Source organism: Vidua chalybeata, chromosome 35 (assembly GCF_026979565.1).
Source record: "Vidua chalybeata isolate OUT-0048 chromosome 35, bVidCha1 merged haplotype, whole genome shotgun sequence".
In the NCBI taxonomy this organism is placed as follows: Eukaryota; Metazoa; Chordata; class Aves; order Passeriformes; family Viduidae; genus Vidua; species Vidua chalybeata.
Window position 1 is genome coordinate 277,892 of NC_071564.1, and position 12,304 is coordinate 290,195.

Genomic DNA, 12,304 nt, shown 5'->3' on the forward strand with positions numbered 1-12,304 from the left:
CACGGGGGGGACAGAGGGACACGGGGGGGACAGAGGGACACGGGGGGACAGAGGGACACGGAGGGGACAGAGGGACATGGGGGCCACGGGGGGACAGAGGGACAAAGAGGGGACAGAGGGACACGGGGGGGACAGAGGGACACGGGGGGACAGAGGGACACGGAGGGGACAGAGGGACATGGGGGCCACGGGGGGACAGAGGGACAAAGAGGGGACAGAGGGACACGGGGGGACAGAGGGACACGGGGCGGACACGGGGGGGACAGAGGGACATGGGGGGGACAGAGGGACACGGGGGGGACACGGGGGGACAGAGGGACATGGGGGGACAGAGGGACATGGAGGGGACAGAGGGACATGGGGGGGACAGAGGGGGGCACGGGGGGGGACAGAGGGACATGGGGGGGACATGGGGGGACAGAGGGACGGGGGGGACACAGCGGGTGGCCACGGCCATCCTCCTTGGGGCCATCACCCCCTTGGTGTCACCCTCAGCATGTGATGTCCCCACCCCCGGGACAGGGGGGACCTCAGCAGGGACAGGTCCCTGCCCCAGGCAGGTGACCTCGGGTGGGGACATCACCTGGGACAGGCACGGGGCTCGTGTCACCCGCCCTGGGACCGCCACCCCCCCCAGTGCCACCAGCCCTTCCGTGGGGCTGTCACCTGGGCAGGGTTGTCACCGTCCTGAGGGACACCCCAGGCTGTGGGGCCACCCCCCCTTGCTTGGGGACACTGCCCTGCGTGGCAATGTCACCTCTGAGGGACATCGTCCTTCCAGGGGCCACCGGCCCGGCTGGGGACATCGCCACTGGGCTGTCCCCATTGTCCTCCATGGGGACACCATCCTGGAGGGGAATGTCACCCCCCAGGGGCCACCAGCCCGGCTGGTGACATCGCCACTGGGCTGTCCTCATTGTCCTCCACGGGGACACCATCCTGGAGGGGAATGTCACCCTCCCTGTGGCCACCAGCCCGGCTGGGGACATCGCCATCCCCGAGCCCACACCTCCACACTTCCACGCTCGACCGTTCCATTCCTCTTTTCTTTTTTTCCCCCCCACCCGCCCCCAGCAATCCTTCCGCGGCCCTTCCCGTGCCCGAGCCGTCCGTCCGTCCGTCCGTCCGTCCGTCCTTCACCTGCCGTCCTCCCTGCGGCCGGCCGGGTGCACCCAGTTGTTGTCGTGCAGCCCCGTCCGGCAGCCCGGCGCCTCCCGGTCCGGCCGGCGGCAGCACATCCAGTAGGAGCGGCCGTAGGGCAGGTCGTGGTGGTAGGGCTTGGGGTGCCAGCGGCACAGCGACACGTCCCCGCGCTCGTAGCGCTTCTTGCACTGCTTGCAGGGGTCGTCGCGGTACAGCGGGTCGCGGTTCCACCGGGAATCCGTGGCCTGCACGCCGAAGGTCTCGATGATGGACTTGAAGTAGTGGCACGAGCACTTGAGGGCGGCCAGCGCCTGCGTGGGCAGGTAGCTGAAGATCTTCACCATGACGTGCTCGGGCAGCAGCAGCATGTACTGCCGCGGCTCCAGCAGGCGCTGGATCTTGAAGCGGATCTCCAGGAAGTCGTGCGACACGTGCCGGTACAGCCGGCACAGCGCCGGGTCCCCGGGCGCCTCCCGGCCCGGCGCCGCCGCGGCCGCCGCCGGCTCCTCGGGCCGGCCGGGCAGCAGGAACAGCTGGCCGGGCGGCGGCGGCTCGTCCGGCAGCCGCACCGTCTCCTCCGTCACCTGCTTGGCGCTGTCCTTGCCGAAGAACACGCATTGGTCCACCACGCCCGTCACCACCACGTCCACGTGGAAGCCGGACGCGCAGTCCCGCGCCGCCGACGCCGCGCCCTCGGCCGCGCCGGCGCTCGGCTCCGCGGCCGCCGCCTCGTCGGCGCCCTCCTTGTCCCCCTTGGCGGCCAGCAGCAGCTCCACGCCGGCCCGCGCCGGGCTGACCAGCCGGTACAGGTCGCAGGTGATCTGGTCCTTGGCGCCCAGCGCGCGGGGACGCTCGGGGACGGCGCCGGCGGCGGCCCCGCGGGGCTCGCCGCGCCCGCTGGAGATGCGGAAGGCGATCCGCACCTCGCCGGGCCCCGCCGCCGCGCCGGGGCCGCACTCGCCGCCGCCGCCGCCGCCGCGGCACAGCCCGTTGGGCCGGGCCCCGCCGCGCTCCCGGTGCTGCTGCTGCTGCTGCGACTCGAACTGGGCCACGGCCGCGGCCACGCGCCGGCACTCGGGGCCGCCCGGCGCCTCCAGCAGCACCAGCGGGGCCGGCGCGTCGCAGGGCCGGGGCAGGCTCTGCAGGGCCAGCGCCGCCCGCCGCTCCACCAGCGCCACCATCTCGGCCACCGACAGCAGGTCCGCGCCGTCGCCGGCGCTGTCCCCGACGCCGTCGCCGGCGGCGTCCTCGGGGGCGTCCCGAGGAGGGTCCTTGGGGGCGTCGCCGGAGCCGGCGGCCCAGCCCGGCGCGGCCTTGGCGGGGTCGTGGCAGCGCCGGCGCCGCTTGGCCTTGGAGCTATCGCTGCCCCAGTTGCCCTTGACCTTCATGGTGCTGGCGCGGCCGCCGGCGCCGCCGGTGCCGCACTGGTGGGCCACGAAGAAGGCCACCTTCTCCTTGGTGTTGCCCGGCTTGATGACGTACCACGTGTCCAGCAGCACCCGCCCGTCCTCGGCGGCCGCCGCCGGCGCCGGGGCGGGCTCGGGGGGCTCGGGTGGGGTGTTCTCGGAGGGGCGGCAGCCCAGGGGCTTGCGGGGCGGCGCGGCGGCGGCGGCGGCGGCGGCGGGGGCGCATGGCTTGTTCTGCGAGAAGGTGCCGAAGGGCCGCGGGCACCAGAGCTGCAGCTGCGGGAAGGCGTTGGGCTCCATCAGCGCCGCATGGCACGGCCACGCCGCGGGGGCCGCCCGGGCCTGCGGAGGGAGAGACGGCGGGTGACGGCTCGGGGGGGGGGGGACACCGGGGGACACCGGAGGGGACGTTCGGGGACACCGGGGGACGCTCCGGGACACCGGAGGGGACGTTCGGGGACACCGGGGGACACTCGAGGACAGCGGGGGACACTTGGGGACACTTGGGGACACCGGGGGACACTCGAGGACACTGGAGGGGACGTTCGGGGACACCGGAGGGGTGCTCAGGGACACCGGGGGGGACGCTCAGGGTCACCGGGGGGACACTCGGGGACACCGGAGAGACACTGGGGGACACTCGAGGACACCGGTAGACACTTGGGGACACCAGGGGGGATGCTGGGGGACACCGGGGGACACTCGAGGACACCGGGGAACACTTGGGGACACCGGGGGACACTCGAGGACACCGGGGGGACACTTGGGGACACCGGGGGACACTCGAGGACACCGGGGGACACTTGGGGACACTGGGGGGACCCTCGGGGACATCGCGGGTCTGAGGCCCCCCCCCCCCCCCGCCCTTCCCACGCGCGCCGCCAGCCCCGCCCCCCGCGGGCCCGCTACGCCCCGCCCCTCCTCACGCCCCGCCCCCGCCGGAGACCACGCCCCGCCCGTTAACGCCTTCCCCCCCCCCGCCAAATCCCGCGCGCGCGCCCGGCCGGCGGCCAATCAGCGCGCGGCGTTCGGGCCATGCCCATATATGGACGGCGGCGCGCGGCGCGGCGGGGGGGCGTGGCCGGCGGGGCGGGGCTCCGAGGGGGGGCGTGGCCCGGCGAGCCCCGGTCCCGCGTGGGCCCCGGGGGGGGCGGGGGGGGGAACCGGCGCCGGTGTCCGGCGGGGAGGAGGCGTTAACGGGCCCGTTAACGTTTTGGGGCGCGGGGACACCGCCGGAGCCACGCGGCGCACCCCGCCTGTGGGCTCAGCGGCCCCGTCCCCCCCGCGCCGGTGCTCGGCGTCGCACCGGGATCAACCCCCCGAGCAGCCCCCGCCGTCCCCTCCGTTAGGCCCCTCTCAGGCCCGCGGGCCCGGGCCGCTCCCCGGGCCGTCCCGCGACGCCCCCGCGCCCACGGCCCTGCCCCTCCCGCGCCGGCCGGGCCCCACCCGGTGCCGCCGCCCCTCCCCCGCTCACCGGGCCGTGCCGGGCGCGGCCGCTCCGCCTCTCCGGCCGCTTCCGGGGTGCCCCGCCGCGCCTGCGCCCGGGCGCGCCGCGCTCCGCGCCTGCGGCCGCGCGGGGCCTCACGGGAGCTGTAGTTCGCTCCCGCCGGGCTCCGGGCGGCCGCGCGGGGCATCACGGGAGCTGTAGTTCCCCCCGTGCCGTTCGGCGCCGCGCCGCGGGGCATGTTGGGAGTTGTAGTTCGCCCCCCCCCCCCCGCAATGACGGCGCAGCGCCCCTGGGTGTCACGTGGTTTATTTTTAGGGTACAGACCCGGGGACCCCCCCCGCGTCCCCAAGATGTCACACACCCCCCCCCCCGAGTCCCCCCCTCCCACACCCAAATCCCCAGGATTTCACCCCAAATTGACCCAGACCCCCCCCCCACTCCCAGCACGCAAAACTCTTGGGGAACCTTCCCTCCCCAGCACCCTCAGGTGACCCCCCCCTAATACCCACAGGTGACCCCCAGGACCCACAGGTGCCGCTCAGAACCCACAGGTGCCCCCCCAGGACCCCCAGGTGTCCCCCCAGCACCCTCAGGTGACCCCCAGGACCCCCAGGTGTCCCCCCAGCACCCTCAGGTGACCCCCCAGGACCCCCAGGTGTCCCCCTAGCACCCTCAGGTGACCCCCAGGACCCCCAGGTCTCCCCCCAGCACCCTCAGGTGACCCCCAGGACCCCCAGGTGTCCCCCCAAAACCCACAGGTGCCCCCACAGGACCCCCAGGTGTCCCCCCAAAACCCACAGGTGCCCCCCCAGCACCCCCAGGTGTCCCCCCAGGACCCCCAGGTGCCCCCCCAGGACCCCCAGGTGCCCCCCCAGGACCCCCAGGTGCCCCCCGCCCCTCTCAGCAGCCGCTCTCCGCCACCGGGCGCTGCCCCCGCCGGGCGCGACCCCTCGGGGGTGCCCTGGGGGGGCCGGGGTCGCCCAGACGGCACCGCTGCCACCCGCGGCGCACCTCGGCCTGCACCTGCGGGCGGCATGTCGCGACAGGCGCGTCACCGCCCGGCCCCGCGCGCGCGCGGCGCCGCGTGTCGCGACACGCCGCCGGGCCCGCGGGACGCACCTCCTTGTTGGTGAAGCAGTACAGGACGCTGACCACCAGGCCCTGGCCGGGGGTTTGGGGGGGGTTGGAGACTTTTTTTGGGGGGGGGGGGGTCCTGGGGGCTTCCACCGCCCTCCCGCAGGACCCCCAGTCAGCGCCAGGGATTGGGCGCGGCCCCGCGCCGGCCTCACCTGCGCCGAGGTGAGCAGCAGGTGGAGGCAGAGCCGCGCCAGCCTCAGGCCGCCGCCGCCCTCGCCCTCGCCGGCCAGCGCGAAAAGCACCTCGTGCACGCCCAGCAGCGGGATCAGCGTCAGCGTGGAGCGCGCCAGCCTGCGCGGGGACACCGCGGGGACACCGCGGGGACACCGCTGGGACACCGCGGGGACACACCCGGCGACGCCCCCGGGCGCGGGGACACGCCCGGGGACACGCCCAGGACATCCCCGGGCACGGGGACACACCTGGGGACACGCCCGGGGAGATTTGGGGACACCCCCGGGCACGGGGACACACCTGGGGACACGCCCGGGGACACGCCCGGGGACAGCCAGGGACACCCATGGGCACGGGGACACACCTGGGGACATTTGGGGACAACCCCGGGGCGTGGGGACACACCTGGGGACACGCCCAGGACATCCCCGGGCGCGGGGACACACACCTGGGGACACGCCCGGGGGAATCTGGGGACACCCCCGGGGCATGGGGACACGCCCAGGGAGATTTGGGGAGACCCCCGGGCACGGGGACACACCTGGGGACACACCCGGGGACATCCCCGGGCGCGGGGACACACCTGGGGACACGCCCGGGGACGTCCCCGGGCGCGGGGACACACCTGGGGACACGCCTGGGGAGATTTGGGAACACCCCCGGGCACGGGGACACACCTGGGGACACGCCCGGGGACATCCCTGGGCGCGGGGACACACCTGGGGACACACCCGGGGGAATCTGGGGACAGCCCCGGGCACGGGGACACACCTGGGGACACGCCCGGGGAGATTTGGGGACATCCCCGGACACGGGGACACACCTGGGGACACGCCCGGGGAAATCTGGGGACACCCCCGGGCACGGGGACACACCTGGGGACATTTGGGGACAGCCCCGGGCACGGGGACACACCTGGGGACACGCCCGGGGAGCCCTTGGGACCAGGTGTCCCCACCCGAGCCTGGCATTCCCGTGTCCCCCCCCGATGTCCCCACCCGCGCCAGGTGTCCCCACCTGAGCCGCGTGTCCCCGCGGGACACCTGGTGCGCGCGCACCTTGGCCACCAGGATCCGCACGATCCGCACGAACACCACGAAGTTCACCTGGCCGGGGTGGGGGGGGGGGGGGAGAGGGGACACCTGAGGTGACACCTGCGGGGACACGCCCACTCCCCCCGCCGCGATGTCGCGATGTCACCCACCGCGACAGCCGCCAGGATGGGACAGCGGATGAGCCACCACACCGCCACCTTGTCATTGCGCTCCCAGCACCTGCCGGGGGGGCGGGGCCGCGCTCAGCCACGCCCCTCCGCCCCACAAAGTGTCACCTGGGAGGGGACAGCGCGGGGACAGGCGGTGGCCTCACCCCTCGTTCTCGTACAGGTACCGCAGCACGACCCAGGGCACCACGAAGAGCACGGGGACACCTGGGCGGGGGGGGACACACCTGGTTAGGGGGGCGTGGGGGGGACACAAGGACACGAGGGGACACGGGGGACATGGAGGGGGACACGGGGGACTCGGGGGGACACGGGGCTACACGAAGGTACGGGAGGTGACACGGGTGGCACGGGTGGCACAGCGACTCAGGTGACGCAGTGGCACGGGTGACACCGTGAGACGGGTGGCAGTGACACGGTGGCACAGATGACACGGTGACACCGTGCCACAGGTGACATGCGTGACACAGGTGACATGGATGACACTGTGACACAGTCACACAGTGACACGCTGACACGGTGACATGGTGACACAGGTGACACAGTGACACGGGTGACACGCATGACACAGGTGACACGGTGACACGCTGACACGTGTGAGAGGGATGACACAGTGACTCGGGTGGTGCGGTGACACGGGTGGCAGTGACACAGGTGACACGGATGACACAGGTGACACAGTGGCACAGGTGACACAGGTGACACAGGTGGCACGGTGACACGGTGACACAGCGACACAAACAGTGACACAGGTGGCACAGGTGACATGGTGACACAGTCACACAGTGACACGGTGACACAGGTGACACGGTGACACGGATGACACAGGTGACACAGGTGACACAGGTGACGCAGGTGACACAGGTGACAGCGCCGCACCCCAGCCGAGGAGCAGGAAGGCGGGCAGGCAGCGGCGGCCCGAGGTGGCGAGCAGGAGGCGCAGCAGGAAGAGCCCCTCGGCCGTGGCCCACGCGTAGTTGGCGCCCACGCAGTACTGCGCCAGGCTCTGCGCCACGCGGCACGCGGGGCCCGCCTGCGGCGACACCGCTGTCCCCTCCCCGCCACGCCCCGCCACGCCCCGCCACGCCCCGCCACGCCCCGCCACGCCCCGCGCGGCCGCCACCCCCCCGCGGGTGTCGCCAGCCCCCACGAGTGTCCCCGTGCGTTGTCGCCGTGTCCCACAGGTGTCCCCTCCCTGCCGCGCGTGTCCCCGTGACTGTCCCGTGACTGTCCCCTCCCTCCCGTGGGTGTCCCCACCGGTGTCCCCTCTTTCCCACGCGCGTCCCCTCCCTCCCTCCCGCGGGTGTCGCCCGCCCCCACGAGCGTCCCCGTGGGTTGTCCCCGTGTCCCACAGGTGTCCCCTCCCTCCCGCGGCTGTCCCACGCGGCTGTCACCCTCTCCTGTGGGTGTCCCCTCTTTCCCGCGGGTGTCCCCTCCCTCCCGCGGGTGTCCCCCTGTCCTGTGGGTGTCCCCTCCCTCCCGCGGGGTGTCCCCACGGGTGTCCCCGTCTCCCGTGGGTGTCCCCGCGGGCCCCCTCTACTCCCCCGTGGGTTCTCCCCCTGTCCCGCCGGTGTCCCCGCGGGTGTCCCCACGCGTGTCCCCGCGCCCACCTGCGCGCCCAGCAGCTGCAGGGGGTGGCCGCGGCCGCGGCCGTGGGGCAGCAGCGCGTCCCGCGTGAGGATGGCGCCGGCGCGGAGCGCGAAGGACACGAACAGGTTGGCGTGGATCAGGTTCCGCGTGCAGCGCAGGCGCCTGCGGGGACACGGGGGACACGGGGGACACGGGGGACACCGCCACGGGTGACACCGGGGGACACCCGCCCCTGGGGACAACCCCGCGGGGGGCAGCAGCACCCGGAGGGGACAGTGACCCCAGGTGTGACATTCCCCAGGTGTGACAGTGACCCAGGTGTGACAGTCTCTAGGTGTGTGACAGCCCCCAGGTGTGACATTCCCAGGTGTGACAGTCCCCGGATGTGTGACACAGCCCCCAGGTGTGACAGTCCCCAGGTGTGACACAGCCCCCAGGTGTGATAGCCCCCAGGTGTGTGACACAGCCCCCAGGTGTGACATTCCCCAGGTGTGACAGCCCCCAGGTGTGACATTCCCAGGTGTGACAGTCCCCGGATGTGTGACACAGCCCCCAGGTGTGACAGTCCCCAGGTGTGACATTCCCCAGGTGTGACAGCCCCCAGGTGTGACAGCCCCCAGGTGTGACATTCCCAGGTGTGACACAGCCCCCAGGTGTGACAGCCCCCAGGTGTGTGACACAGCCCCCCAGGTGTGTCCGTACCTGAGCAGCAGCAGCAGCAGCAGTGCCACCACCAGCGCGACAAGGGACAGCGAATATCCCACGGTGTAGAGGAGGCGGAACTGCTCCAGCAGCCACACCTGGCGCTGCGGGGACACGGGGACACGGGGACACGGGGACAGGGGGAGAGAGGGACACGGGGACAGGGGGACAGGGGGAGAGAGGGACACGGGGACAGGAGGACACGGGGACACGGGGACACGGGGACAGGGGGACAGGGGGAGAGAGGGACACGGGGACAGGGGGACACGGGGACAGGGGGACACGGGGACACGGGGACACGGGGACACGGGGACACGTTGGACATTGCACGGGAACAGCACGGGACACGGGACGTGGGACACAGGGCACGGGACACGGCACAGCATGGGGACAGCAAGGGACACGGGACACGGCGGGGGGCACGACAGGGCACAGGCGGCACGACATGGCACAGGGGACACGGGACACGGGGCACAGCGCGACGCAGGCTGTGACACACGTGCCAGCACAGCGCCGTGCCACCCGGCGTCACACGGAGCGCAGTGTGACACACGCGGGGCACAGCGTGACAGCCAGCGCGACACGGCGGCGGGCACGTGGCACCCCCCGCCGTGGTGGCACCCCGCCGTGTCACCCCGCCGTGTCACCGCGCCGTGTCACCCCGCCGTGTCACCGCGCCGTGACCCCCGCTGTCCCCTGCAGCGTCCCTCCCCCCGCGCTGTCCCCGCGCTGTCCCCGCTCTATCCCCGCCACGTCCCCGCCGTGTCCCCTCCCTGTCCCCCCTCTGTACCCCCTCTCTGTCTCCTCACTGTCCCCTCTCTGTCCCCCCTCTGTCCCCGCTCTATTCCCCCTCTGTCCCCTCCCTGTCCCCTCTCTGTCCCCTCCCTGTCCCCTCGCTGTCCCCTCTCTATCCCCTTGCTATCCCCCCTCTGTCCCCTCCCTGTCCCCTCTCTGTCCCCTCGCTGTCCCCGCTCTGTCCCCTCGCTGTCCCCTCTCTGTCCCCTCCCTGTCCCCTCGCTGTCCCCTCGCTGTCCCCACCTGCAGCGGCTGCATCTGCGCCAGGTCCTCGCACTGGGCGTTGTCCTGCCAGGGCCTGCCGCTGTCGTCTGTCACCCAGCGCCCGTCGGGGCCGCAGCGCCGCGCCACCACCCCGCCCTGCACTGTGGCACGGCTGTCACCGCCGGCTGTCCCCCGCTGTCCCCCGCTGTCCCCCGCTGTCCCCGCCGCGTTACCTCGGTGGTACCAGGGCAGGTACCAGGGGCAGGGGACAGTGGCGGTGCTGTTGGGGACAGCGTCCCCCCAGCACGCGTACAGGTCGAAGCTGCGGTTGCAGACGGGTCCTGGTGGGGGGGGGTGGGTGTCACCTGGCGCGTCCCCGAGGTGTCCCCAAGGTGTCCCCAGCCAGGGTGGCCCCAGGGTGGTGTCGCGGCTCACCTGGGGCGGGCGGGGCCAGGCGCAGGTGCAGCTCGCACGCCTGGCGGTACTGGCGCCACGCGACAACGGTGGCCTGGGCGGAGCGCTCCTGGGGGGACAGCGGGGACAGCGGGGACAGCGGGGGGACAGCGGGGGGACATCGGGGGGACATCGGGGGGACATCAGGGGAGGGGACATCAGGGACAGCGGGGACAGCGGGGGGACATCGGGGGGACATCGGGGGAGGGGACATCAGGGACAGCTTGGGGACAGAGGGGGGACATCGGGGGAGGGGACATCAGGGACAGCGGGGGGCGACATCAGCGACAGCGAGGGGGTCATCAGGGGAGGGGACACCAGGGACAGAGGGGGGGACATCAGGGACAGCGGGGGACAGCGGGGGACATCGGGGGACAGGGGCGGCCATCCTGGGCGACATCAGCGGGGGCGACATCAGCGGGGACACCGCGGGACACCGGGCGACAGAGTGGGACAGCGGGGGACAGCGGGACACGGTGGGGGGGACACCGCGGGACACCGGGTGACAGCGCGGGGACATCGGGGGACGTGGCGGGGGTCTCACCTCTGCTCCGGGCGGGACGTGGCTCAGCGGGGCGGGGGTCGCCACCCGCTGGCCCATGGTGGCTCCTGGGGGGGTCCCGGAGTGTCGCCGGGGCCGCGGTGCCGCTGTCCCCGTCCCCCGCCGCCCCTCGCCCGTGTCACCGGTCCCGGCTCCGCGCGTGGCTCTGTCACCCTCGGGTGGCACCGACAGGGGCTGGCACCGCCCCCGGGAGGAGCCTCGGTGTCGCCAGGGGGGTCCCGGTGTCACCCACGGGGGTCCCGGTGTCACCAGCGGGGTCCCGGTGTCACCCACGGGGGTCTCGGTGTCACCCACGGGGGTCCCGGTGTCACGCACGGGGGTCTCGGTGTCACCAGCGGGGTCCCGGTGTCACCAGCGGGGTCTCAGTGTTACCGGGGGGGGTCCCAGTGTCCCACAGGTGTTCCCCACCTGTGTCCCGGTGTCCCCCACAGACGTCCCAGTGTCCCCCTGGTGTCCCCAGTGTCCCCAGTGTCCCCCCTGTGTCCCCCCAGTGTCCCCCCAGTGTCCCCCCAGTGTCCCCAGTGTCCCCCCAGTGTCCCCCCAGTGTCCCCCAATGTCCCCCCAGTGTCCCCAGTGTCCCCCCAGTGTCCCCAGGTGTCTCCCAGTGTCCCCCACACCTGTCCCATTGTCCCCCATTGTCCCCAAGCCGCGTGGGCGTGTCCCCAACACAAGGTGGGCGTGTCCCCAACACCAGGTGGGCGTGTCCCCAACACAAGGTGGGCGTGTCCCCAAGGCAAAGGGGGGGCGTGTCCCCACCGAAGGGGCGCGCCCGTCCGCCAGGGGGCGCCACCCAGGCCGGGAGGGGAGGGGAGGGGAGGGGAGGGGAGGGGAAGGGCGTGTCCCAGGCCGGCTGTGACGTCATCTCGGCGCGCCGCCCCGCCCCGCCCGAGGATGGTGGCGGGCGCGTTCCCGCTGGCCAAGCTGCTGACGCTGGGCGCGCGCCAGCTCAGCCGCCCGCTGGCCGCGCGCATCAAGGCGGGGGCGCGCGCGTCCCCCTTCTTCCGCACCTACATCTGCCTGCCCCCCGCCCAGCGTGAGTGACACCTGGGGAGGGGGGGGGACACCGCGGGGACAACGCGGGGACAACGCGGGGACAACGCGGGGACACCGCTGTCCCCTCCCGGACCGACACCGCCCCGGGACAGGGGTCACGGGGGACACCTGGGGACACCTGGGGACACCTGGGGAGGGGGGGGACACCTGGGGACACCGCTGTCCCCTCCCGGACCGGCCACTGGACGGGACAGGGGTCACGGGGGACACCTGGGGAGGGGGGGGACACCGCGGGGACACCGCGGGGACACCGCTGTCCCCTCCCGGACCGACCCCTGGCCGGGACAGGGGTCACGGGGGACACCTGGGGACACCCGGGGACACCTGGGGAGGGGGGGGACACCTGGGGACACCGCTGTCCCCTCCCGGACCGGCCACTGGAGGGGACAGGGGTCACGGGGGACACCTGGGGACAC

General features: G+C 73.5%; 2 protein-coding genes across 2 annotated transcripts; both read right to left on the reverse strand.

Annotated features, from left to right (window-relative positions):
* Window positions 1–1,046: 1,046 nt before the first annotated feature.
* Window positions 1,047–4,074, reverse strand: FBXO46 (F-box protein 46). The gene is made up of 2 exons (XM_053968480.1): window positions 4,024–4,074; window positions 1,047–2,891 (listed from the first exon to the last, which is right to left on the reverse strand). The coding sequence occupies exon 2, from the start codon at window positions 2,847–2,849 to the stop codon at window positions 1,137–1,139; it is 1,713 nt and encodes a 570-aa protein (XP_053824455.1). The 5' UTR covers window positions 2,850–2,891; window positions 4,024–4,074; the 3' UTR covers window positions 1,047–1,136.
* Window positions 4,075–4,896: 822 nt separating this feature from the next.
* GIPR (gastric inhibitory polypeptide receptor) lies at window positions 4,897–10,931 on the reverse strand. The gene is made up of 12 exons (XM_053968497.1): window positions 10,818–10,931; window positions 10,256–10,343; window positions 9,860–10,161; window positions 8,822–8,925; window positions 8,140–8,281; window positions 7,409–7,562; window positions 6,676–6,736; window positions 6,512–6,581; window positions 6,325–6,413; window positions 5,286–5,424; window positions 5,116–5,157; window positions 4,897–5,019 (listed from the first exon to the last, which is right to left on the reverse strand). Exons 1-12 carry the CDS (start codon window positions 10,872–10,874, stop codon window positions 4,897–4,899), a joined length of 1,371 nt encoding a protein of 456 aa, XP_053824472.1. The 5' UTR covers window positions 10,875–10,931.
* Window positions 10,932–12,304: the final 1,373 nt, after the last annotated feature.

Bases quoted from the DNA above. Each gene is read 5' to 3' on its own strand.
- FBXO46 (XM_053968480.1), bottom strand. From the start codon at position 2,849: ATGGAGCCCAACGCCTTCCCGCAGCTGCAGCTCTGGTGCCCGCGGCCC.
- GIPR (XM_053968497.1), bottom strand. From the start codon at position 10,874: ATGGGCCAGCGGGTGGCGACCCCCGCCCCGCTGAGCCACGTCCCGCCC. The intron at 7,563-8,139 runs GTGGGCGCGGGG...GTGTCGCCGCAG, and splicing joins TGCAGCTGCTGGGCGCGCAG to GCGGGCCCCGCGTGCCGCGT. The intron at 6,582-6,675 runs GTGAGGCCACCG...CCCCCCCGGCAG, and splicing joins TACCTGTACGAGAACGAGGG to GTGCTGGGAGCGCAATGACA.